Source organism: Bombus impatiens, unplaced genomic scaffold, assembly GCF_000188095.3.
Source record: "Bombus impatiens unplaced genomic scaffold, BIMP_2.2 scf_0571, whole genome shotgun sequence".
NCBI lineage: Eukaryota > Metazoa > Arthropoda > Insecta > Hymenoptera > Apidae > Bombus > Bombus impatiens.
In genome coordinates this window covers 207,250-234,120 of record NT_176990.1, presented here as the reverse complement: position 1 = coordinate 234,120, position 26,871 = coordinate 207,250, and the positions used below count along the sequence as shown (strand labels likewise).

Genomic DNA, 26,871 nt, shown 5'->3' with positions numbered 1-26,871 from the left:
TCATTTCTTTAACGAAACTAGATAAAATTCATTCGTTGAAATGAGATGCTAAACGCTTGTGTCACTTGGACTGAATTGTGCTATAAGTACTTCTCTTCAATCAATTGCGTCATAAATACTTAGCTTATCTTTTGCTTTTCAGTCGATTTGATTTTTTTATGAATGTAGACAACAATCTTGGAAATTAAATAAAACGTAATTGAAGCGATCAAGAAAATTGTAATCGTTAAGAACGCTACAATGTCCATATCGCAACGTTGATACCAAGGCTGAAAAGCTAGACTACTGTGAAGATGAGGGGCGCCTTTCGTTCGTATCGCGTACTCCGTCCACCAAGCGAGGTGCTCTACCGGATCGTACGGTGTATCCTGAACGACATTTCGGATGTAACGTATCCTTTCTTTGTATCTGAAAGCAAGCGTAATAAATTCAACCAAAAATCACATCACATAGTACATCGAACAATGTCATTGAAAGATTTATTAGAAAATCTAGCAGCTAAAAGAATTTCAAAATTTCAGTCTATTAATTCTTTTTCCATTTTGAATACTTTTCAACATGAAAATAACTTGATTGCTTTCCTTTCGTTATTCGAATGATTCTACAGTCTCGATTAACTTGCAGAAATAATACTTTAGAACACAGGAATCTTTATTCCAAAAATTCTGATTAATTGGGATTCAAACAAATTTTTCCAAAAGGATCGTGTTATTACAAAAACGAATACTCTAAAACTCGTCCGTCATTTTCATAGATTAGGTAGTTCTAGCGCCGAACTCTCAAAAATAACACAATTATATAATTGCAGACTTGGTACTTTTAGTGTTAAACAAAAATAGCACAATTATAGCAAAAAAGTCGGATTATACTTACTTTTTGTTAGTTATAAGCTCTGTAATAGCATTTTCAAGTTCATCTTTCTTAAGGGTTGTAATTTCCAAATATTTTCCAATGCCCAGAGCTTCCATTCTGGCTACTTGATAATCTTGATCGGCCAAAATTGCGAAACCAAGAACTGGTACTCCATAGTGGACGGTCTCCTCGCTGCTCTGCAGGCCTCCTTGATAAATGAACAGCTTAATGTTCGGATGAGCTGTAGATTAATATGATTCGTTAGATCATTTTTTATCGAGGAATAGTATCTGCGATGTATAAATATTTTATTGAGAATAAGATCATACCGAGAATGGTTTGTTGTGGTAGCCATTTTCCGATGTAAACATTATCAGGTTTCCCGGGAAAATCCTCCTCGAATTTCCAGACGACTCTATACGGTAGCTTGGCGAACACATCGCAGAACATGCGTCGGATCTCCAGTGGTAAACTTGCACTTCTTGCGTTACTACCAAGACTGAAGTAGATGAACCCATTTGTAGCGCCATCCAGAAATGCTTGTAAGTCCTGTGACAAAATAGAACATCCTGATGAAAGACACATGTGTGTAAGAGAGTTGATTATACATAAAAAATAATAACTAAAGGGGAGTTAGTTCTGTTATTACTCATGAGTTTTGTAATGCCGGTTTAGAAAAATTTATGAGTTAATTTACAAGTAAAAAACTTCAACAATAGTAAAAAAGCTAGAGCCACCTAATGCATCTTATCCAATTCATCATATCGTTACATACAGTTTAGTTGTTACCCTTCCTATACCATTTATAATTTTACTAAACATACGAGTAATAAAATTGTATTTGTGCTAGATAAATCCTTATTCAATATACGCATAAATTTGTACGCATAAATGTTATTGTATAAACCCTACCTTAGGCAGAACTTTCGGAATTTTTTCTATGTGGGAGGATGTAAACGTGATTACGTTCGCTAGTTTCGGTCGAGCCGGTGCCATAACGTCGGCCTGATTGATGAAAAGCATGCTAACGTTCTTCAATACGTCTAACATTGGTGGCAGAGGCCCAAAATATTTTTCTGCCAATTTCTGTTGCTGAGGAAAGATCTCGTGGTAAACGTAATATAAGCTACGCCACATGTTGACGAAATTGCGCAGTCTCTTCAAGAACGGTAGATTCGTTCCTGTGTTGTCTTCCATTTCCCACGTGTACTCGTGAGAAGGGAGGACCAATCCACCAAGAGCGTGTTCGTTAACGGCAAGTATCCCTAATGAACTTAACCCTACGGTCATGCAAAACGTAATTAGAGGTGATCTTAATCTATTAATCTAAAAGAAACTAACAATAAAAGTAACCTTAAATATAGTTTCTTTTGAGATACTAATATTCCAACAAATAGTTTACTTTGGTAATATGCAAATGTATATTCATATTTTTGCATCTTCAAATTTATAATAAATGCATAGACGTTCGCGATCTAATCACGATATGATAATGAGTTCAATTATAATGATTTGGAAAAGTGGAAAGTGTATTCGGTAACTATATTTTTGAAAATGGTGTATGTTTAGTTCTACAATACGATATGTCTTTTTTAATTTATAATGTTATTTTCTAAATGAATCACATTCGAAATCCCTTTTCATTTAATTACTTCAAATGTCAGAAGACATATAAAGGTCGTTTGGAGGACCTTTTACACATGTTGATTCTTCGGAACATTCTACGTCAAAAAGAATTAGGTTGCCAGGTGCTTCACGCTATATATATTCGTAATAAAGGTAACGAAACTAATAAATACAAAAATGATTGTTAAAGGCGTACCTATTATAGGAACATTGAATCGATGTGCGAAAGCGTAAGTGGCGGGCGCGAAGAGGAATTCCGTCAAATAGACATCGAACGTTGCGTTGCTGTCTGCAGCATACAGCTTCCGCAATTCTGTAGAATTGAGCACCGTTTCCGCAAAAACCTCGACTATAGGCAACATTTCTTCTTCCACAATATGCAACCAGCGTTTTCCCTCAAATCGCATTTGAACAAAATCTAAACTCCTTATGGATCCGTAAGATTGGCTAATATCGATTTGCGTAAAATTCGGTGATTTGATATTTGGTATAGGGTTCGCCGTGACTAGCACAACTTCGTGACCTCGTTTGTGTAGTTCCAGCCATAATCGTCGGTACGGTATTTGATGACTGTAAGATGGTGTCGGAACGATGGCTAGAATCTTGTAACATTCCGATTGCTCCGCGATGTACAAGACGCACACAACGAACAACAGACTACAGAGGTGGTGTTTCATATTCCTTGTGTCAAGACAAACTGAAGCAAGTCCTGGTTGTAGGTCTACTAAAAGGGACGCCTCCAGGTTATCGTCATTTTACATAATCTATGTAATAATGATAGGATATCGGTATACATTATAATTTTAAAATGGTACCCGTCATCGCTGAATTACAGTCTCATATCGCTAGTATAGTTAACTATTATTATGAGTAATGACAACATATGTTTGCGGAGTGGATTTGTTGTTTTGACATCTATATCTTACTGCATATGCATATCATATAAATCTTAGCAATGATTATTAAATTGCGGGCTTTTATGCTATATCCATTTAGTATATTATATATTGTACGATATATTTATCGATATTTCATATATTAAAAAATTAATGCATGGTTCATCATTTGTAAAATTTGTGTTTGTACAAATCGATAGAAGACAGAATTCGAGGATTTGTAAAAAATTGTTTGCAGTCGATAATAGTGACATACACATGGCTATTTCCAAAAGTAATCGTAAAAGATGTGAATATTTTGCTGCCTTTAGTATCCCCCATCCCTTTTCCTATAAAAAGTAGAATACAATTTAAAAGCATGAAAAAGTATGTAAATATCGTGATAAAAAACACTTCATCGATCAAGTGAAAATGACAGAAATCACTTGTTACATAAAAAGATCAAATCAGCAAATAATAAACGTCACGAGAAAGTTTATTAAAAATATACAGTTGCTTCCTATGATCAGTTTACGGTATTAAAATGATGACACAGACTAGTGTTATATTGTTGTCATAAATCCAAATGCAAAGCTTCGTATGCAACAGGCTTTAATGCACGTTCACTACACATTGACTTTTATCATAAGTGAAATTTTGCAGATTAGATTATTTGTATATGGCGACTGTTCAGCGTTTATAAGGATAATAAAACAACGAGGGAAATGCACAAACATTGTAAAATCAATGTCAATACAGGAAAGGCCAACGATAAAGCTTTTACTTATGAGAATCCAAACAGCGTAAACGCGACGCTTTAACATAATGTAAGTAAAATAGATTATTACTTTACTATATCGTCTATAATCAGAGAAGAAAGATCCATTGCATAAATCTAAGATACAAATAAAAATTCTGTAATACGAAAAAAATGATTTATATCAATGACATAAAATTTCAATTATATGACCCGGATGAAAGAAGAAATAGATAACCATATACGAATGATCGCAATGAGACTATTCTCTGTCGTTTGACGCAGTGAAATTCGTTTGAAAGTAAGAGAAGCGGATCTGGTAGCAGGCAGCGAACCGTACCGGAAGAAAAACATCTATCAACGACAAATAGCTGCCCGTCACGAGGCCGCAGGCTGGCGGTTTCGTTTCTCCGCGACCGAGAAAGTGTAAAATCCCAGGACGGTCTGTCGTAACGTAACACGAGTCGAAACGATTTTCTGCGTCCAGGTTTGTCAAGTTTCTTAACCGCCCCCGTGGGCACGTTGCTCGCCTCCGGTTAAATCACCGATAATTGCTCGAACGATCGTAGCCTGGAATTCAATTTCCTTGCAAGTTCGCGAAAGAGATCGAGAAACCTGGACAGCTTTTCACGCGGAACACCAAAATTGGATTCTTTTTAAGCGAAACGATCGCGAATCGTCTAGTAAGTTTCTAGAGAATTTCCAGACGATTTTCACTATCGGCATTCGGTGGAAATCGTTAACTGCTCGAAGATCGTTGTCGACTAGAAATTGACGTTACGATGATGCAGCAATCATGGAATATTAGAAACATTGTGAGTTATGAAACAGTGTTTGCATGACAAACGTCGTTGAACATCTTTTCCTCGTCTCTCATGAAGGAACAAAATTCGTCATCTTCAAAGATATGCTTATACATTGCAAAGTCGTAACATATGAAATATGTTGAAAATGTTGAAATATGAATATGAAAATTCAAAATCATTATTTTTTAATCTTTATGTACGTATCATTTTATATCATTTTAAAGTTGAAATACGATCTATATCCGATTACATACAATCGTAACTTTTTAACAATAACGTTTAGTCTACGTTACGACGCGTGCGCAGCGCGGGACATGACAGTGTTATTCATAAAGCCATACATCATTTTTTACGCGTACGAAGTCTAATTTTTCTATTTGCTATTATCTATTGGATGACAACTTCGTTTTATAAGTATATATAACCTCGAAAGTACTTAAAAGAAAACCTTGTCGAAAAAAACCTACATGTTTTATTCAGAATTTCTCCTTATGCTCATCCCATGTTCAGGATTTATGTTTTTATCTCTTTTATTTATTTATACTTTTACACGTTTATATCTTCATATGTTTATAAATCTAAGAAATTCTGATTTTCCTAACACCAATATAAATAAGACCAAATAAAACACCCAGCATGTATTGATATGCGTTTCATAAGAGTTCATTGCGTGTTATGATCGCTGGCAAAAACCACCGTACCCTCGAGGGCTGGTAACGTGGAGGTAGCCACTTGCTGAAGGGGTTTTATATTGAACTGACCACCTTTGCAAGCTCAAAATGTATAATCGATAAATCCATGTGTTTCTCCTACGTTAACAACTATCGTATCAGGGATTATAGGAGCCTTATCTCGAGTAGTTTCCAGTTAGTGTGTATCAATAGTTTGTTATTAATCCCGCGATATTTAAGCCGTTATCAACTCAGAAACATTCGCACTATCCACACTCAGTTTTGTGATACAATCCGCTGTCCAATAAATATCACAATTCTTTATACTTGCACGTGATCCTCGTTATCCCTTATCTTACGCGTTAATTATATTTAGTAGCCTCTTTTATTTTACTAGCTACTATTTTACTAGCAAATACTTATCAGCTTATCATGCCAGTAGCAAATAGTCTTTACTGCTATATCTCTCGTAGATCTCGGTCTAGTGTCTCGAGCAACGATGATTAAATTATCTAAACTATAAACACGGCGTATCGTATCGAACATTTTGTAACAAATAGAATAAAATTTTGGAATTTCAAGGATTCAATTAATCGTACGAATTGATGCGAACGAACGCATCAATCGGAGCGATTTCCGTGAAGAATCGAAGCGCGAATGTATTCGTGTTCAAGCAAGAGAAACGAATCCTTGAAAGACAAACATTTACCAGCGAATTGAAGCTGATACGGACTGCTTCTGGCTCGACGGCGTCGTTAGACAGCTAGCCGGATTCCGCGAGGAGTTTGCGTATATAGCCGCGACATATGCAACGGATCGTCGAGCTCGTCTTGCACGATCGCGCAATGCTCCGATGGCTTGCCAAAGTAGCATCGATCTCTTCCATCTCGTCGAAGAAATTGCTCGGTTACGCGTATACCGTGAAGCGTGTCCGCACACACCACGCATACATCCTGTGCTATGGAAAACGGTGAATCCTACGAGTTCGACGCTTCACGCGATGTTGCTGTCGCTGTTCTTGCGAAAATCCTGTCTGAGGAACGACTGATCGCTTGTCTCGGTATAAATTTCAGACGATAGGCAGAAATTTCTATAGTGATAAAAAAAAAAAAAAATGAACGAGTTAACAAGATAGTATATTTGAGATTTTGGATCTATAATCTTTGAATTTATGAAACAAATTGTGCAATTAAAATTGTGTTTATCGAATATAGAATCGAACGTAGAATAATAAAAAATAGAATCGAAAAGTTCTGTCTGATGCCCGTATTGTATTTTTATATAAAGAGTACGAAATACTTAGCCAAAATAATGAAATTATGTTCATCGGTTGGAACTGAATATTTGCCCGACGTTTCGTCCATGTTGCAATCTACCTTTTCAGGACAGTTTTGAAACTCATAATTGTGACTCGCTAAATTTTCCTAATTATCAATTCTGCATACAATTTTGATTTATAGCTTTGCATCTTTCTACAAATTCTTTCTTCAGACATTCCAGCATAAATAAAGTTTAACACCGTTGATTTTATAATCTCCCTATAATATCCTTCATATATAGAAAAGTAATAAAGATTAGGGAATGTCATTTGTTGTTCTCGTGAAATTATGCATTTTCATCGTGATTGCATGAGCGTATTCGTCGAATATCAGACGAAACTCGGTGAAATTGCTTCAAACGTGTAATGCTAAACCCCTCTCTTAGGCGTGTATCGGTGAAGTTATCAGTCGTTGCAATAAAAATGATAGACCAACGATGGCACTGCCAGCTGCGTGACTTTCATGATTTGACGGAAGTAGTTGGTAAACGTGATTAGATAGACTTATGTGTATTTAAACCATATCTCCAGCGTTTTACGAAATTGTTACTTAAATATGTATGTAAGTTATTCTCATCATAGCATCTATGTAAGCGTTAGGTTTCTCCCAACATAACGATCGAATCTTCGAATATAGTAAATCGTTCGGATAATAATACGTTCTGATAGCGATTATTCGAATATTCAAAGTTCCATTGTATCTCGTACATACATCGATGCTTCTGTCATCCAAGGGATATTAATCGCTTTCGGTAGAGCACGCGAGCGATTTATGGAGCACCCTGTCACGAATGGGATTCTTTCAACCAAGTTGATCGGGCGACTCGGCTATGTTCAAGTTGCCACCCACCATTCTTCTTATGTTGTGTCTCGTGCAGGGTCAGGTAGCATAATTAAGAATAACCTCGATCCTTGTTGACTCACGCGTGTCTCTATCTCGGTACCACCTGGCACTCGCGTTTACAGACATGCAAACCACTTTCGTCGTAGTCACCACATTATCCCATAAAAATCTCACTTTTTGCACGATATCACCAGTTAGTAGTAAATCATGCTGCGTTCTTCGATCCATTAAAAAGTCAATCGTGTTCTTTTACCGTCAACTTTCTTAATTTTTAGAGAAAATTTTCCACTTTAATCTTTCCATCAGCTATCATGGGTGAAATTTCATCATCATTGCTCTCCAACAATACCATCGTAATATTGTTTGTAATTATTGCAAATAACTTTTCCGGTATTTTATATATTACATCGAATAATGATAAGATCTTTGGATCATAGATAGCTACGATAATCTGAGTTATGCTTTCATTAGATCGTTTGTTCTTTGAATACTTAATTCTCTTATATTCTACTAGGTAGGCTCGCCTCCCGAAAATCAAACACTTTTACATTAAACGCGGATAAATGTCGGAAAGAATAACACGAAACACGAATCTGTAACATTCGCGATAATTCCAATTGAAAACGTTGTATAGAAACGTGACATAAAAGTGTTGCAAATTTTGGCTAATCTTTTTATACATATAGGCTAGATATTTTACGCGATAAGCGTCATTCATGGTATATACTAGTGATTTTAATACACCCATTATTAATAAATACAACTTATTCTATTGTAGTCACATATTGGTATCATTCGTCTACTAAGGCTCATTAGAAAGTTATTAAAAAACATAGGTATTAATTGAAGGTTAGAGTAAAAAAATGAACTTTCGTCCATGATAACACAAATGTGACTTTCTTGTGTTTCTCTCACGATATTACAGATCTTGTTGCTTAATAGAAATAAGAATGAAATATGAATAGTTGAAGATAATAACAAAATTAATTAGCCTGTACTCGTATTGCAAAATGCTTTCAATTACGGAACAGAATTTGCATGATCATCCCGTGACTATCTGAACATTTCAGTTGAATTACGCAAATGCGGATGCAAAAAAAGGTCATATCACGATTACATCGCGCATTCTTCTGTTATTTGACGTTTCTGAGGTTAAATGAGATTCATGAGCAGCTCTATTTTAATAGTTTTATTAGCATATTGCACTTAAGTAAATGTCAAGTGTTATCTATACTGATAACATATTGCATAAGATTGTTACGCGTTAATTAAGAAAATCTATGATTAGCGGTTTGAATAACTCGTCTTTCTTAGTATGGCCTATGAAATCTTATTCTGGTTAAAAACTCTTATGCTCATTTTGTTGAAACATTTTTTACTGATTTCATTTTTTAAGGCATATTCTGTTGTTTTCAAAAATATAGTTTCGTGACATTGTCTTAAGGTTGATTTCTATAACTCAAATCAAACGTATGGAGACACAGGTCGATGATAAGAATATGACATTGGCACCTGCCGATGTGATATGTTTGTTCCAAACTCGAAACCGATTCGTAGGGGTATCTTTCGAAGAAAGTCACGCCGATATGGGCAACGACCTCGTGCCGAGCGATTCACAAGGAGTTTGTGTTTTTAGATTTCATTTTATTTTACAGACTGATGCACGTTCTTTGTGTTTTCAGTGGAAACGTTCATCGATTTTGGCAATACCGATCGACATAGTGAGGACACATCTTTAGACTTGCGATTTCCATTTCCATGGCATATTTACTTACCTATGATATATGTATGTATATTTTGATATCTTCGTTATATATTTATTCATTATATCGTTTTGTATTTGTTGAAAATACAAGATTATCCCAACTTTATGGTACGGATAGCACATCTGCTATTTTCTTGAGAATTTGGAATTTCTCGCATCGCACATTATAAAAATTTACGATTCGGATCACGTCGACAATATAATTAGCATCTTTAAGCGCTCGACGGCTTCGCTCAATAGCAGACGACGTGTTACAAACTTCGACCCTAGATTAGAATTCGACAATAGAACACCGGATGAGGTCGCCAACGGGACGTTACGCTACGCATCCTCGACCAGGTACGTACAAGACGTACCAATAGTTCAACAGTCACCTAGAATGTAAGCACCAGGCGCTTCGAGAATAGGACTCTTATGTTTCATATCTCTTACGTTTCATATTCTTTTGTACTAAACATTTCAAATGAACGTAAAAATGACAAGCAAACTAGAACTCTTTAAACTCCCTCCAGTTTGAGCGTTAATATCTTTCAAGGTTCGCGACCCAACCGAACAGTTTTCAATTTAACTGATCGTCACCTAGTTGAGAGAACGCAACAGTATTTCTTTCATTTCTCTTTCCAAATATTTGTTTGTTTGTTTATTTCTTTCAAACAGTTTTCGCTTCTTTCTTTCAACATCTCTAGTTTATGCAATTGCTAAAAATCTACGAAATCTTGTGAATCTAATTTTCGAAATTTATTATAATATATTATTATTATTATTATTATTATTATTATTATTATTATTATTATTATTATTATTATTATTATTATTATTAGAGTAACGTGAAGAATCCGATAAAAAATTTATTATTGCATTGTACTATGCAATATAGTGGTGCAATACGGCAATTACTTGCAACAACTAAGCACTTTCAATATCCAAGTAAAGATAAGACTCGAAATGATATCGCATATTCATTATCGTGACACGCACTTTTGCTTATTAATATAAGTAGTGTAATCTTTATGATAAACATCAATGTTAACATTCATAACTCTGATAAGAAAGCGTTAATTTGGGTTCCATTTATTCTTTAAAAATCATATCGATATTCAATTATTTAATTGTATAGATATGATTTGGAATAATGTGAGATTTGTTTAGAAAGAGAAACAAAAAATTTGATATCCCGTGATAAATCTTTATCGTGACACTATAAGCATTTTTGTTCGATGTAGACCGTAGATCGTTTTATGGTCTTCGATTTTTATCATATCGAAGCTGTAATAATTAAACAAATCCGCGATAGATATAAGTAGAAAATAATTATCTTTCCCAATTTTTCTATCATTGAATTAAGTCGCTTATCTATTATAAAACCGAACAACAAACGATTTCTATAAGGAAATGATTGAAGTTGCAATGTAAAACTACATTTTGTGTATTAAATGGTTTCACCGTGGTTCCCGCAAAGTTGAAAACTTTTTCCATATACAGGACGAAGACGACCTTTACAAATACACGCATGAACATTTGATTACTTTAAAAATAATTAATTGTGGTGTTGCACATATAAATGAAAATAAAAATGATGCTACGTTGTAAAGAACGTAGTAGATACATTTGTTACATAATATACATAGTACAATTCTAAGGTAGCATTTATATCAAATGCCTGAAGTAATGAAGAAAATACCTAATAAGTAAATAATGAAGAAATTACAATTACCTAGATATGGAAATCAATCGAAATTGACAAATAACATGTGCGTGAAATGTTTCTACTTGGAATCGTGCAAGTATCGATGACCATAATTATGCATCTGACACGTTGCGATTATACGAATACATTGAAATTTCCATAAATATTAACGGAGAACGGCATTAATCTTCCATAGCCTGTAATTATTATAACTACATATTAGAAGTACATACATATTATTTGGTAAGAATGACACGGACATTTGACGTTGATAAATTCATGGCGTAGATCATAAAACAGAAAATAAAAAAAGAAATATGGAAGCATTAAAATGTAGAGTGTGCAGTAACAGAGTAACATTTGGAGTGGAATGACTTTGCACAAATGTCGGTTAATTCTGTGTTAGGAAAAAGTTATCCTAAAAATTTATCATATATTATTTTTACCTTGTATAATTTATTGAATTTTGACTGGAAATTTGATAGCAAAATTTATCCTTATTTCATGAAAGAGAAGTATATTTGAACTTTTTAACCGAAGTAATTAATTGATTAGGAAATACTGTTTTAATATTTGAAAGTTATGCTATTTCAGGTTATTCATTATATCTCGTATAACATTTTTTTATGCATGTTTAATGGTCAGACTTTATCACTTTCTCGATATTTCAATAAACCATCCATCACAATTACCAAATACCAACAGATTCGTGTTTCGTGTAATATTTATATTTAAATTATATTAGTCAGTTAGCTGTCAGCTACGATAGTTAAAAATACACATGGAAACACATGCAATACGCAAAAACAAAATGACACAGATTGACGAGACGACGAAGATTCATGTCAAAACATATGTACGAGAACAAATTCATCTAAATTGACAGACAACAACGATCTGTAGTAAATCATGAATACATATGTTACGTTAAAAAAAAAACATTGTACAAACTGACAAAATGACGATGATTCGCGTCAAAGAACCGTATCACGCTATGTATTTAGTATAGAAAAAAAAGATTATAAATTCTATGACACGTTTATAATAATTTTCTTATTAAATCGTGTTAACTTACCGATCAAAAAATTATCTTTTCAACGAACCAAAATACTATCAATAAGAATAAAGAAATTGATACGAAGAATATTATAATTAGTTTAATTATATAAGAGGGTCCTAATAAATACTAAAAATAAAATCACCATTAATTAATAATGCTACAAAAATCAGTAGTAAAAGATATATCACGTTCGAACGAAATCATGTAATCAGTCCATATATTTAACTTTATAGATGCGATATCGCATTAATTACGATTCAGATCGTCACTATCAGAATCATAACATCATTCTCATTCGCCTCATAGAAACCAGTCAGAATCGCGGCGTATCTTCTAAATTTACGAGTTGTATCTGGAAGCTACGTTTCATTCGAATTTTCATACATGTCGTTCAAACGTCTCTCCCCCTGCTTTCTTTCCCTTTCGTTCCTTTATATAGACACTATATATCTCTATATATTTTCTTTGCTTTCCTTTTTTTTTTTTTACTAGGCAAACCATGACATCGCGATATCTCTCGACGGGCAATAGACGACCGACGCGAACGTTACGAACGCCCTTCGGAACTTTTTCCAGTGCACGCGTATTGGACGCGGATAAACTAGAAAATATTATCCCGCCGTTATATCGTTGTGCCTTTATCATGTCGCGTTTCTCTTCGGTGAATCAGCGCTCTGTAATGAACACCAGATACATACATCGTGCTACATACTGCTGGCTTCGTCTGATTCCTCATAACTCAAGACGAGCAGCATCGTCGTATGCTGCGTATTCGCTTGTTCCTGCGGCTCGTTGATTCAACGACGTCGTTTCCTTTCGTTTGTTCGTGCGTGAAATTGCAACGAGAGATAGTTTAACAGTGAAAAACATGAAAAAATGACGGGTTTCAGAATCTTTTGCTACTACAATTAGTAGAAACACATAATAGTATAAGTATATTTATGTACATTTATATATGTAGGATATTTTAGTATGTTTGTAATAAGTACATATATGTGGTATATTTATATTTTCTTTTTAATTATAATTATCCGTGTATAGTACTGGTTTACTGTATAAATTTAGTCGCTCACCAAATCTTCCAATTAACCCTCAATCCGAAGATCCTCATTAACTTTTTGCATCATTCAGAGTTACTTGTTTCGTCGATTAAAAAATTTCCCCCCTGCTTTCTAAGAAAATCATGCAACAATTACGTATCTTGCCTTTTTTCCTGCTCAATTACGATAATTCATCGTATGTAAAATAACAGATTACCTTATGAAGGATATACCAAAGTTTCCATTGTTTGCATATACAATAAATAATAGTGTGTGTTATTGTTATATATATTAAAAGGTATTTTTGTTCTTTTTGTGCTACTTCATTTACCAGAAGAACAATATACGCATATTAAGACACTCAGTCGTGTTCCATCGTGAATTTTCCTTTTTTCAATCCCATTTCCTCTCTTGGCGTAAGAACAGCAAAAAAACAATATCGGCAACAATATGAACAACTAAGAGAAAAAGAAGACAGCGAGAAAAGGGCCGAAAAGAAAAGGAACGGAGGTAGGAAAAAAGTTCGATTACGCGGCGTCATCGGACCAGCATTGGTGCGTTTCACGGCTGTTTGCGTCGATTCCTTTTTCCTTTTCTGGCGCGCATTTCACACCGCCAACTTTAATGAGATACGCGCGGAGGTGTGCATTATCGACTCGTGGGGCAGGAGAGCGTAGCCGGTCGCTTTGCCCGGCGGAACGCGATTGTCGCCGTTGAAATTTTCATGCGCGACTTGTCCGAACCTATGTATACGTTGCGTATACACCTCAACGACCATGGAGACGGCCACGGTTTTACCAAGCTTGTCGTATCCCGAGAATTCTCACGTTATCTTTTTCCTCTTCTCTTTGTTTCTTCTCTTGCTACATTTTTCTCCTACCTTCATCCTCTTGTTACATTTTTCTTCTTCCTTCATCCTCTTGTTACGTATTTCTTCTTCCTTCATCCTCTTGCCTACTTTATTTTTTGTTGCGCGCATGTAGCCGCCATGCGATTGTCTTACTTTATGCGCTACACGATGACGCAACTTTGCGCGATATGCTTATTAACCCTTAGCGGATGAAACGAAGCTCAAAAACGTCGGTATTTATAAAACTATTCTAAACTTAAAAAAATAATCCGCTGTGTATCAGCTACAGTGACGCTTATTTTAAATTTCAATGTAAAATCTCACCGTTACTTAGTTCATCGCTTGTTATGCAACGACTATGAAGATCAAACGCTATTACAAACAATTATACAGGGTGGTTGGTAACTGGTGGTACAAGCGGAAAGGGGGTGATTCTACGCGAAAAAAGAGGTCGAAAATATAGAATACAAATTTAAAAATTTAAAAATTTAAAATTTAAAAATTTAAAAATTTAAAATTTAAAAATTTAAAAATTTAAAAATTTAAAAAATTAAAAAAATAACGTCAATCGAAACAACGATCTACAGTGAGATTCGTTATAACGAGACGTGATAAAGTGCACGCGTACTGAGCGAAAATTCAAAGTCGATTTTCTCGAAAGCAAAGCCTCAAACGAAAAAATTTTATTCTATATTTTTGACTTCTTTTTTCGCGTAGAATCACCCCCCCTTTCCGCTTGTACCACCAGTTACCAACCACCCTATATAAAGAAATTCCCGGGAAAATATCAAGCTCTTTACATCTCAAAATTTCTTTCCTTTCTTCTCTTTTTCCTTGTTCGAAGATAAACGGTGCTAGAGTCCGGATCCTCGGACGGGATATGAATCACACGTCGGAATCCAGTGCAATCTGTCTGCCAGACGGTTTGCTTCCGGTGTCGTTTATCGAGTACGCGGCGATCGGATAGAACACGCGTGGCTGTGTACTGTGTATACACGCACACGAGGAATCCCGATGGAATCCCGACGGAATAGGCTAAGAGAGCACTTGAGGATGCCTAGTCTCTGGCAGTGAACGGCGGCACGAGTGGCGGACATTTCGGTGCCTCTAAAGCTCATTGGTCCGCAGCTGACGTGTACAAGGAAATGGCATTTAACGGATTAAAAGCGGCCATCCAGACAGCTAGCGCAATAGTTCCCGATAACGGCTGGCTAGAGTTAGAATATTTTTTCCCCGTTCCCCTTCTATCCTTTTTTTTTTTTTTTTTGTTGTGTTTTTCTACTTTTTGCTTTTTGCTTCTATTTTTCCCCGTGTTTCTTTTTTAGATCGTTTTTTGGTTTCTCGTCGAGCATTCGTTTTTTTTTCATCCCGGGCTCGCTTCGCTCGCGTACACGCGCGACCAGCCTATTGATTTCGCACAAAGTGCCGACCATTCCAACCTACGAATCACTTTACTTCGATCGAACCATCACCGATAAGGATATCGACGATACTCGCGATTTCAGGAAGTAAGTGAAAATGAACGATTAAGATTTGCTGATCTGATTCTTTGCGTTTGTTAACAGGAAACTCGAAGAAAATGATGGATCGTGGCACTCGGTTAAATGGAGAACACTCCTGCGGTCGCAGGAAGGGTGTATCATAATTTAAGACCTGTTCGCGGCGGTGATGCTGGTTCGCTGAGTAGGTGTTACGATTGATGGTTGTTGGGAGTTTGAACATGTTTTCTACGATGAAGTTTTGTGGTAAGTGGTTTAACGATTGAATGTAATCTTGAGAAACAGAATGTGTTTACACCTGATATTATAGTTCTCTTAGTTTATTATCGTTCTATTATAATTTTTTTCAATTATAGTTATATTAGTTGATTCAAGGCTAGTAGTTCCTTAATTGAATATATCAATTTTCTAATCATTCTGCCATAATCATTTCATAAATATATATGTATATGGTGTTCACATTTCCTAAGATAGTAAAAAAAAAAAAAAAACGATAAGAAATTATTATATCGTATGCAGTTTTATATAAAAGTACCATTGTTAAAATATGCTGTAAATCCGTTTCGGTTAACAGGAGAAGGGACCTTGAGGACAAAAAACAGGGCGTTACAAGTTCAAAAGCATCTCTTTGTATAAATAAAATTTTGCTAGAAAAATTATTTTATATATATATAGTTATACAGTTATGTAGATAATGTAGTACATAAATAAAGAAAACCATTATCACGCCGCAAGTGATAAGTATAATAATACAACACGCATTTCGTGTAACCGTATCATGCCACGACCTTTTAGCAGAGACAGCCGTAACGAAAGACTTTAAGCACCAACCCCGCCTTCCTCGGTTTCTTCTCTTTCTACTCTTTCGTTGTTACGTTGCTCATAAAAGTTCTCTGCGCTCTTATGTAATGTGTAATGCTTCCTAATAACGATCTTATATCTACAACTTTTACAACGACTTATACAACGATCATTTTTCTTATAACAACGGAGAATCTAAAGAAAAAAGCACAAGAAGTTGACGACTGTCGAATATAAATCGTTCTGGAGCATCCAAAAAATTTAATTTGCCTGCTCTATGTAGCTCTATAAAACGTAGACGAAGAACATAAAAACGAGACACTCGGTTGAAGGTGAATAGAGTTTCTAATACAAAGAAGCCTTGTAATATCGTCGTCGTGAAATCGCAAAAATATTTTTCGTGGAAAAACACACAGGAGTCTCGCGGCTATGTAATAACCTTTCACCTGTGACACACAGATGAAGAAAATAACGAAATTTTCAAACTCGATGATGTCAACGATTGGTTTCGCTACGTTAACGAGATTTATGCAGTCGACGCGTCGGTCTCGTCGCATCAGCGGATCTGTCATTAAAAACGGATTACGAACCGATTATTTTCGTGAAAACGTCCAGCTTTTTATTTCGGCTAATCGTAAATGCCTCCTAAGTGGATGTGAAAAAAGACCAATTAAGCATCGTTTTTCATTGCTCGATTCTCGTAATGTATTGTCGTCGGAGTATGTTAATCTGTCAATTATTTCGAACAATGTACAAACTAAATTCCAACGCATGTTGGATAAAAATGACTTCCTCTACACGAAAGATAACTGAACTCGGAACAGAAAATTGTTCGCCATTCTCCCTCAAGCTCGTTTCCTTCTCTTCCGCGAGATTTGTTTTTTTTTCGCTAGTCTTTGAACTTTCGTTTCAGTGCGTTCACCGGAAATGCAATCGGCAGAAATAACAAACACTTGGTATTCCACGGAGCTCGTGTTTGCATATTCGTTTGTTTCGTGACAAAGGCTTGAATCCGGTGTTCAAGGCAGAATCATCAGCGTCGCTTTTGCGCTTTGAAAGTATTGAATTTTTTACTACGTTCGTCGTTCACTGGAGTCTCTACGTTCACGTAGCTCTCTAGTCACGCCACGAAAGATTTCTAAATAAAATTCACGCGTAACAGCATCTGGGAGACGCGAAGACATTAGGAGGAACGAGTTAACGGTAACGTCGGGAAGACTAGAACGAGAAGAATGGAGTCGCGACAAGACCTTCGATCGCGGTTTTCGCGTGAATTTTAATGAAAATCAAACTCGAAGAACACTCGAATAGGGGAATGGGAGAAGGCAGGCGCTCGATGATCGCTTTTGTTCCAAACCCTGAAATCCTATTTGAGTACGATCTCCTTAATCCGGAATCTCTCGAAAGAGATTACAGGGATAATTTTGCCGAATCGATCTTAATCAGCTTTTCGTCTGCCTACAAACCGATGTCGAGAAACTCGACGAACCGTCTAGCTCCATTGGTGTCTGTGTCAAGAGCTAGACACGCTTCTAGTAAAACGTTCCATTTCGTCGGTGGTTTCGCACGCGCGAGATCGTTCCTCCAACTTCCATTCCCTCTCTCAGGTACCATCTCTCGAGCTCTCTCATTTCAGCAGCGATAGAAACGAATCGGAGTTCGTGGAGCGAGGCTACACGGGTAAAAACAGGTCGAGTCAATTCCCGATCGTGAAACTTTCTCGATTCCCCGCGATTCAGCCTGCTGTTTAACGATGGAGAAGCGTAACGATAAGTTGAAAAGTCGGATCGCGTCCATGGCGCGCACTGCTGCGCCGATGGCAGCTAATTGTATACTATGGTCATCGATTCTTGGCTATATTGGAACGAGAGCCATCAATTGGTCCAATATTATAAGAGATATACGTAAAAGAGAATATTATGGAGAATATAGAATGTGATAAATTGACTGTTTGGATGATTCGATATGCACATACAACCGAATCTCGATATCTCCCATCTTATCTTCAACGTATTTTATATGCGTTATTTTACCTGTACAAGTCGCAGTCACAAAGAAGCTCAATTTCGACAAGAATTTTCCTTTATAAGACGAAGTTTGATCACTACTACTATAACGTCTACGAATCTAAAAATATAAATGCTTTTACAGAGTCTCTTCGAGTCATTGGATTATGTTTTGACTATCGTTGCTGATTTGTAACTAATAAAAATCTGAATAGCGATTATTTCATTCATCACGTTCCTTACAGAGACAGCATACTTGCAAAAAGTATGCTAAAATCGCGTTTTCTTCGTATCTTTTTCGCGGCAAGCAGCTCTTGAATTTTCATGAAAACTCAACCAGATTTTCAAACGCCTTTGGTCTTTCATCTTTGTAATCTACATTCCTCTCAAAATACATAAGATATTATACGAAAGCAAAATTCCTTGATCATGGAATGATAATGGTTTTATATTACCACATTCGCTGAATTCAGTGATGAGTATAAATGAAGGAGAACTAAGCATCGTTTTCCACCCTATCCTCTCTACTTTTCATAGTCATTTCAATCCATTAATTCATCTTATAGAATTTTATGAATCTTTAATATTGTCATTATGAAAGGAGATCTCAAGGATTTGTTTAATATTTTTATCCTTCCTCCACTTATCAGGTTGTCCGAAATGTTTCTTTCTTTTTATAAAGAAATAATAGACGCACAATGCTTTTTATTTTATATTAGTTTATTGAATTATACACGAACATAGTAATAGAAATATAACGAAATGGATCATGCCTAATTCAATAAAATAATATAAAACAGAAATTGTTGTTCATCTAATATCGCCTTATGAAACGAAAGAAACTTTTTGGGCAACCTGATATCACCTACAATGTACAATATTAAAGTTCGAAGAATTTCAAGTATCATGTATATATATATTTCAATATTATAATAGTAGTTTTGTCCAAATTATAGAATCTTTCCTCTATATTTCTGACTTGCGTAGTCACACGAAGGAAATATGTAAAATATAATCGACGATCTTTTCCATGTGTTTTATTTTTGAAATTATTACATCTTATGCAACGTTTTACATCATTTTACAACCATAATACGTTTAGTTACTCTAATCAGTTTAATACTTTTAGTCCTAATAATACATTTTCTTCATTTCGATAAAATAATACTTGTTATATTACTTCGTATTACTGTAAAATCATTTGAATCGAAAACCTTCGATTCATCGTGATAATCTTGTGCCTCTTTCAAATCCACGTTCAACCACTGTTACTGTGTTGTCTATGCTACCAAAAACGAGGTACGGGCGAGATTGTTTCTGAAACCAACTCAATTCTGCGTTTCGACGAACCGTCGATTCCCTTCGTTCACGGTAGACGGGCTGATCGAGATTAATCGCATTCCGCCGGTCAGGGTGGCCGACCCTTCTCTGATTGACGACAGCGATTAATGCAGGTCGTCAGGTTGTGCTCAGGGTAAACTGGCGTGTCCTCGATGTGGACGCGTCCACGAGGAAGCACGTGATGTTTGCATGCGAGAAGCACGTTCACTCGCGTCCTCATTAACGGCCAGATGGCTGTTGACGCATCGTTCGCGCATCGTCGAGCATGTCCAGTTTCACGCTCTTTTGGCTCGTCGAATTTCTATCGACATATGTCGTTAAGACGTCTGTCCATTTCAGAGTAAAAATTACCGCAAATGCTCTGTAGAATCGCTAACCGGTGTGTCGCGGAATTCTAATGATTATTTCACGTTTGTCATGATATGAAGAAGATTAGAAATCGTTGCTTCAGAATGTTTCTCGCGAGTGGACGTTGCGTCTGTAACCGACTAACCAAAGATACACAAGCTCACGGACGAACATACGAAACGTAGTTTCGTTTCCAAGGGGTTCGACAGGCGGAGGAATGGGCGGTGAATAATTCATCAAATACCAACTACACTTTTAGGGAATAACTCGGTTTACCACGCGTCATCGTGGCTCGTTTTCTCCCTTTTCCTCTTTTTTTCCTTTTTTTTCCCGTCCACGAATTCATAGTTCGTTAGCGTCTGGTCAAACAGAGCACAGACACGCGGCCAGCATTTGTTTCGAGCAACGAGTTCAGAGGTTGGAAAATGTATGAGATCGATGGATTACACGATGGTTCTGATAGTGACAATCGGAGGTGAGCTTAATAAACGTTTTGGACGAGAATATTTGTTTAAAGGAATACTTCATTCGAAAATGTTTAAAAAATATTTATATGTAAACGCACATACAAGGTTTCTAAAGTGTTCGAACGATTTCGTGAACCGCTACATCATCTCTGAGGTCATCAATTGTTTTAGGAAAACTATTCGCAGAAGAACACGCACGCCGATAACGTAAAAAAGAATTAATTTTGCGCCCGTCACCGTGGATTCCCGAGTGGAAAAGATCCGAGAAAGAAGAATCCTACAAAGAAGTTGCCGCAAATCGTTTAACGAGGAACGTGTTCACGAATCCTTATCCATGGTTCATTGTACTCGTAAAAACGAATTATACGCGAGCCGATCCAGAACCAGACGTTAATTAACTCGCTCATTAAGAATCAACTCTCTGTATTCTAGAACTGGGTATTTTACTAATCGATGGTCTTAGGATGGGGAATGACACTTATCGAATTCTATTCTCCTACGGAGATTCGATTGTATTTCTAACGTGGCGATTGAAAATTTAGGCTTGGAAGAGCGTTGCGAGTTAGAATTTTATGAAATTTTAGGTATAGAAAGAGAAAATTAGTCGTCCAATGAAGTATTTGCTGCTGCGATTTTTTCATTCATCGCTTAGTATTTATTTTTCAAATTACAGTGAAACAGAGTATCGAGAAATCGGTTTAAAGCTTTGATATTGTTTAAAGATTTGATATCACAACTAAGTGATTGCGAATTTTGTCATTAGGTGATAATAAAAAACTCAGTTGCCAATTCAATAATTGTATCATGCGCGTGTCACGTGCGCGTGTATCTCATGTCCATGACATTGTGCTTGTTATCCACCAAATTAACCTTGGGTTACTGATTCACGCGAAGTTACTGATACGCGCGAAGAACAATTAACGACACCAAGGTCATACTATTTCGGACGATGACAAGCTTTTGAATTGACTCCGATTGCTGAACGATCGTACGATACGAAACGACTGCTGCGACGCGATATACGGCTGAAGTGGTGACGATTACGAGCAGCTAACGATGCACTCGTTCGCGAACATGTGTCAATGCTGCTTGGTAATTGAAAGATTCGCACGGGATCGTTCACTGACTGAAACGATGCTTCGCTCTATGAACGTTTGAAGGCACTGTCTATGGTTGCAGATCTGGCACAGAACTATCAACCGATCGTCTCGACTGTTGAAACGATTCTGTCTCTCCGAGCGGTTGAAGTCGCGTCCACGAGCGTTAGGAGATGTTGATGAACCAGGAAATGCAGATGAGACTGCTCTCTGCGAATGTTCGGAGATTGAAACGGTTCTGTGCTTCACGTCTGGTGGAGAAGACGTTATCGCAGAAGGCAGACTGTGTGAAACTGCTCTTTCTGAAGATTGAGAGAATTAACTATTCTTACTCCACGTCTGGTGCAGAAGATGCTAACGATTCGAAGGCACGTTTTGAGTGATTAGACGAGACTGATTCCCCGACTGATGTTCACGGTTGGGCGATTCGAACGATATTGTCCGATGCTATGTTGAACTCGATCGAGCATCCAACGAAGCCCCAAACGGAGATTCAATCAGCATGAGTCAATAATCACTCAGTGCGCTCGAAGCGCGGAAAGACTCTTAGCGCGTGAACATTTTCTTAGGAAATCCTATTGCATGACAGCGACGTGTTTGATAACGGAACGAAGGAAGTTGTACGAGAAAATTGTACAAATTATATTATCATCGTTAACAATCATTTGGCGTAAAATTGTAAAAGGAACGTCACTAACAACTAACTTAATTTACTAATTTCACTTGTTGGTAAATTATCGTGTAAAAGAGTCGTATTATATGTTGATTGTCATAATCCATAAGATGACAGCGATATTTCAGATTTTTCTCTTGATTTTCAATGGAATAAACGACCAAAAAAATGTTTTTCTCGCCAAACTTTTTTCGCCATTTTTTATCTGATTTTTCGTTAGTCCAATGTTTGCGTCATGTATGTGTATTTCATTTTTTTTACTACACATGCATGGTATATTTTGATTTTACCGATCAACCTTAATGAGACATCCTTCGTCAGCGAAATTTCAAACTCGACGTACACTATTTCCTTTTTTCCTGTTTTCCACGTCGAAAACGTGGCCTCCGCATGACAGCTGAAACTCTGCAACAAATAGAAAAAGACACAAGCGTCTAATGAGAGACCTGGCGTTTTACTGACATTTGCATTTCAAATCAAATCAAGTAAACGAACCTGACCAGAATCTTGGTTTACCCTCGACGTTCACAAATCCCCTTCAACGTATTCTTATCAACGGTCCCGTTAATTTATATGCAAGATATAAAAAGACGTAAGAATCACTTTATTCAATTTTGAACACACTCTGCAAAAACAGATAATATTATTATACCGCTGTGCAACGATGTCGTAGGGAACGTAATATGCAAGAGTACACGATATATTCAAAATACACAACACGTATCATAACATTTAAGTAGATGAAATAAACCCTCACCTAAGTCTCACTCTGTGAATTATAACTATGACGTATTTATAGTTGGAGCTACGAATATGTCGTATAATTATCCTGAAAGTTTAAAATCTAAAATTATAATTATGTCTATAAAAATATAAATATGCGTAAATGTTTTACAGTCTGTTTATGAGCAATATTTGAACGCAGCCCATGAAGCGCGCTTTCACAACCAAGTACATGTTAAATTTGATCCCATCCAGCGTTAATCGATTCTCGGCCTCTTCTCCTCATTCTCTCTACATCGAAAAACCGAAAAACGCGGACGAAATTAATGCCGCGTAACATAGTAAATTTCACGACAGCCATGCGAAAGGAACATGGTACTTTTTCGAGAGGGTAACGGTGTAAACGAGATACGCGGGTACAACGAGTAAATGGCCGGTCGCAGCAGGCGTCGACGGTGTCAAAAATATATCGTCGCCGGTCGTTTCTCTTCGCTCGTCGTTGTCTATGCCCGCGTGCATCTGACGGTGAGCAACGCTGAACGCGATAAATACGCGGATCCCGGCTGCCCGTCGACAGAATTAAGGGAAAAAACCCGACGACTTCTCGTTTCTCGTTGCTCGACGTTGCACTTTTACCGAACGGTCTGGCAAGCTTTATCGCGAACGCTCGTTTGTTTAAGCTACATTTAGTTTATTTCGCCGACATCCCGTCCAAAAGAGGGTGAACCGTAACGACCCCCTTAAATTGTCGATGAGTTACGTCGAGTGTAAATGAGTGGATAAATTTCCGTTAATGTTTCCTGTTATTTGGTCGGACGAAATTTACACTCGGTCGGGAATTCGTGATAATTTCGCGCGATTTATATTTCGCGGCGTAACGCTGTTGCGGCGCGTGCCACCCCTGTCGTTCTTAAAAATTTCATTACCAAGCGCAGAGTTAGTTAATTTCGTGTACGAGTTGTTAGTTAGTGGATTGCTAATATTTATGTTTCTATGAGTATAATTAAGAAAGCGTTAGCCAGATAGAAAATTGTTTTATGTATTGAATGTTATAACGCGTACTATACTTTCGGATATTACGTGCAATCTAAATGCATTCGTGCAATTTTGGAATTTATATAAATGCATAAAAATCTGCAATCTGGTTATTATTTATCGTATTTAGTAATACATAATGTTATTAATCTGTAGCATTATCGATAAATTATTATATATCGAAGATAATAAGCACAATGCCGTATTTGAATGATTGTGATTGCGAATGCACGTCCCCTTTTACATAAGTCACTGGACCTTGCTGATTTTCAACATAATCTTCGTTAAAATCGAATAGAATCTTCGAAACATAGTATAATTTAGTTTTCCTTATAACACGGTTAATAAATATCAAGTTATATTAATATATATTAATATATATTAATTAATGGTCAATTAATTCCGGAAGCAAAACTTGAATTACCTATTGAGAGGCTTAGACGTGGCAGCGTATCACGAGTAAATATGCGAGTTGTATTTCCATATATCTATAGGTTTTAGACATCATTGTTTCAATTAATTTCGTTAATCTTTCATATATTTAGAACTTTTCTCATTCAATTTATATATTGTAGTCCAGAGAAAGAGCTTCTTAAATAAGCAAACAACTACACGGGACTTGCCATAAACATCAATAATTACAAATACGAATTTTAGATCTAAAAAATTAGTTTCATGATATTCTGTTGTTTCATTTTTCGCGTCATAGTATTCTTTTATATACAATTATAAGGAATAGAACGATTCAGGTCTCTTTTTCTCTAATTACCTCTAATTATCATTACGTAACATTCTATAAAAAAAATAAAAGAGTATCTAAATATCATCGAACAGTAGTGTAATCTCTCTTATCCTGTAGTATAGAGGAAAATGTTCAACGCCAAACGATAGAAGTCGTAACTGCAGTTAATAACGAATGGTCGGTGCAAGATAATGCTTTCCACTGCACAGACAGTCATTTCTGGCCGCCACGTCTACCCTTTTACTCACCCTTTACTAAAACTCACCCTCGTAGAATTCCCAGCTAGACGACGCAAATTCGCGCTTGGCAAGGAAACAGATTTTTAAAAGACGCGAATTCCCGCAAAACCAGCGTCACCGAGACATCGAAAACCGACCTGTTATAAGTCATAATAAATCGCACGTTATGTAGGTTAACACCAGGTCTGGAAGAATCATTCCGAGAATTTACGGTGAGCTTGTTGCCAAAACCACTGGTGTAAAGAAAGGGAACTCGCAGACATAAAGGAGACGGAGACTTGCGACGATAATGGCCCTCTCAGACGAAGAAGTTAATTTGGGAAAGAGGATTCCGTCGCGGACAAAACGCTTGTAATCCTTAACAAAGGGTGGTCTCAACTTCCCTAGTCTGTGTTGTCCCGAGGATGGTAATCTGCAAAGAGGGAGAACGGTCCCTCCAAGTTGATTCTTCGTTGCTCGTGTTTGACAGTGAGGGAGGTCTGTTATCGACGGACAACGTTTTAAGAATCCTTGTTTGATTGGAATCAAAGGTGTCAATATATGCATTGCTTTTTGATAGTAATATTGATTTAGAGAGGAAGAAATGAACTTTATTGTGAAAATAAATTTCCCTTTTATCGTATAGAACAATGTGTTTATATCTCTATACTGTTCAAGATAATTAAAGGATCATTCTCTATGATTTTTATATTTATTACTTGTAAATTTATTAGTATGTATGCTTTAACTATAATATTTATTATGATTCATCCTCTTGTATTTAATTTCTCATGGTTTTTAGTTTTTATATTTATAAAGCATACGATCAAGCCTTGAAATGAAAATGTATTACACGTGTCATAGGTATACTACATTTATAATAAATAATTCCCCTTTCTTTCTGCTCTCCTCGAAACAAATGTTTATGCGTTGCTTAAGCTGCTCGTATGGTTTGTTCATTTTTAATAATTATTACGTTACATAAGTGAAAAATCTCTACGTAAATGGAGCAACTCTTAAAATGCTAACAAATGCATTTATGTATTTTTTCATATCATGAATATTATGAACATTTATGGTGATAATTTTAAAATTTGTTTCGAGTATGGAAATAAACGTGTACGTGTAGGTGTATATTCATGTTATAACGTTAATAAAGATGTACGCGAACGAACAGAGACTCTGCTGTAAATATTTGCCATTTTTGCTTATTTTCTTTTTTTTTCTTTACTTATTTACATTAAATTCCTATATATTTCCAACGCAAATGTAATATTTTCAGCGTGTTTGTACAGTTAAATCAATCATGCGTTGTGTGATCGCATGTTCATCGTTCGTAAGTTCATCGATTAGACTTGCTCTCCTGTACCGTTAATATATATTTATATATATTTTTCACAAAGGTTGGAAATATAAATTTTATTACTGTATACACTGGTATTTAGAAATTAATTTAGCCAAGTTACAATGCACTATTATATGTACTTACGACGATTATAATCACTGTCACTGTTACATACCCAAAGAATCTTACCTACGATAAATTCCCTGACTTTTGACCGCATCGACCACGAAAGCGCTCGATACTACGCGATACTGCATGATGTTCAAATTCAAAGGCTCTGCCAAGTATGTATTTCTGGTCACGTAGCACGCACGTTCAAAGTAATCATAATTGAAACGCAGTCCAGGCACACAGTCGAGTTAATTAACGGAATATGCGTTTGCGGGACGAAACCGCGAATCAAAATGATTCCTTTCGGAGGTTGC

At 36.3% G+C, this 26,871-nt stretch overlaps 1 protein-coding gene, 1 long non-coding RNA gene and 1 other non-coding gene across 5 annotated transcripts; 1 reads left to right on the top strand and 2 right to left on the bottom strand.

Moving 5' to 3' along the window:
• Positions 1–861: 861 nt before the first annotated feature.
• On the bottom strand, positions 862–3,170 carry LOC100740299 (UDP-glucuronosyltransferase 2B9-like). The gene is made up of 4 exons (XM_033322167.1): positions 2,675–3,170; positions 1,765–2,132; positions 1,182–1,401; positions 862–1,093 (listed from the first exon to the last, which is right to left on the bottom strand). Exons 1-4 carry the CDS (start codon positions 3,153–3,155, stop codon positions 870–872), a joined length of 1,293 nt encoding a protein of 430 aa, XP_033178058.1. The 5' UTR covers positions 3,156–3,170; the 3' UTR covers positions 862–869.
• Positions 3,171–9,704: 6,534 nt separating this feature from the next.
• LOC100740182 lies at positions 9,705–26,281 on the top strand. Of its 3 annotated transcripts, none has more exons than XR_004462174.1 (3): positions 9,705–9,853; positions 15,717–15,896; positions 25,295–26,281. It is a non-coding gene; the product is annotated as an uncharacterized LOC100740182 (transcript). The 3 variants fall into 3 exon arrangements; XR_004462173.1 differs by lacking the exon at positions 9,705–9,853 and adding an exon at positions 12,382–13,194; XR_004462172.1 differs by lacking the exon at positions 9,705–9,853 and adding an exon at positions 14,915–15,659.
• LOC117151979 lies at positions 22,743–23,922 on the bottom strand. The gene is made up of 2 exons (XR_004462175.1): positions 22,879–23,922; positions 22,743–22,788 (listed from the first exon to the last, which is right to left on the bottom strand). It is a non-coding gene; the product is annotated as an uncharacterized LOC117151979 (long non-coding RNA).
• Positions 26,282–26,871: the final 590 nt, after the last annotated feature.

Excerpts from the sequence above, each read along its gene's own strand:
- LOC100740299 (XM_033322167.1), bottom strand. The coding sequence starts at position 3,155 with ATGAAACACCACCTCTGTAGTCTGTTGTTCGTTGTGTGCGTCTTGTAC. Across the intron at positions 2,133-2,674 it reads ATTCAATGTTCCTATAATAG|GGTTAAGTTCATTAGGGATA; the intron begins GTACGCCTTTAA and ends GCATGACCGTAG. Across the intron at positions 1,094-1,181 it reads ACCACAACAAACCATTCTCG|CTCATCCGAACATTAAGCTG; the intron begins GTATGATCTTAT and ends ATTAATCTACAG.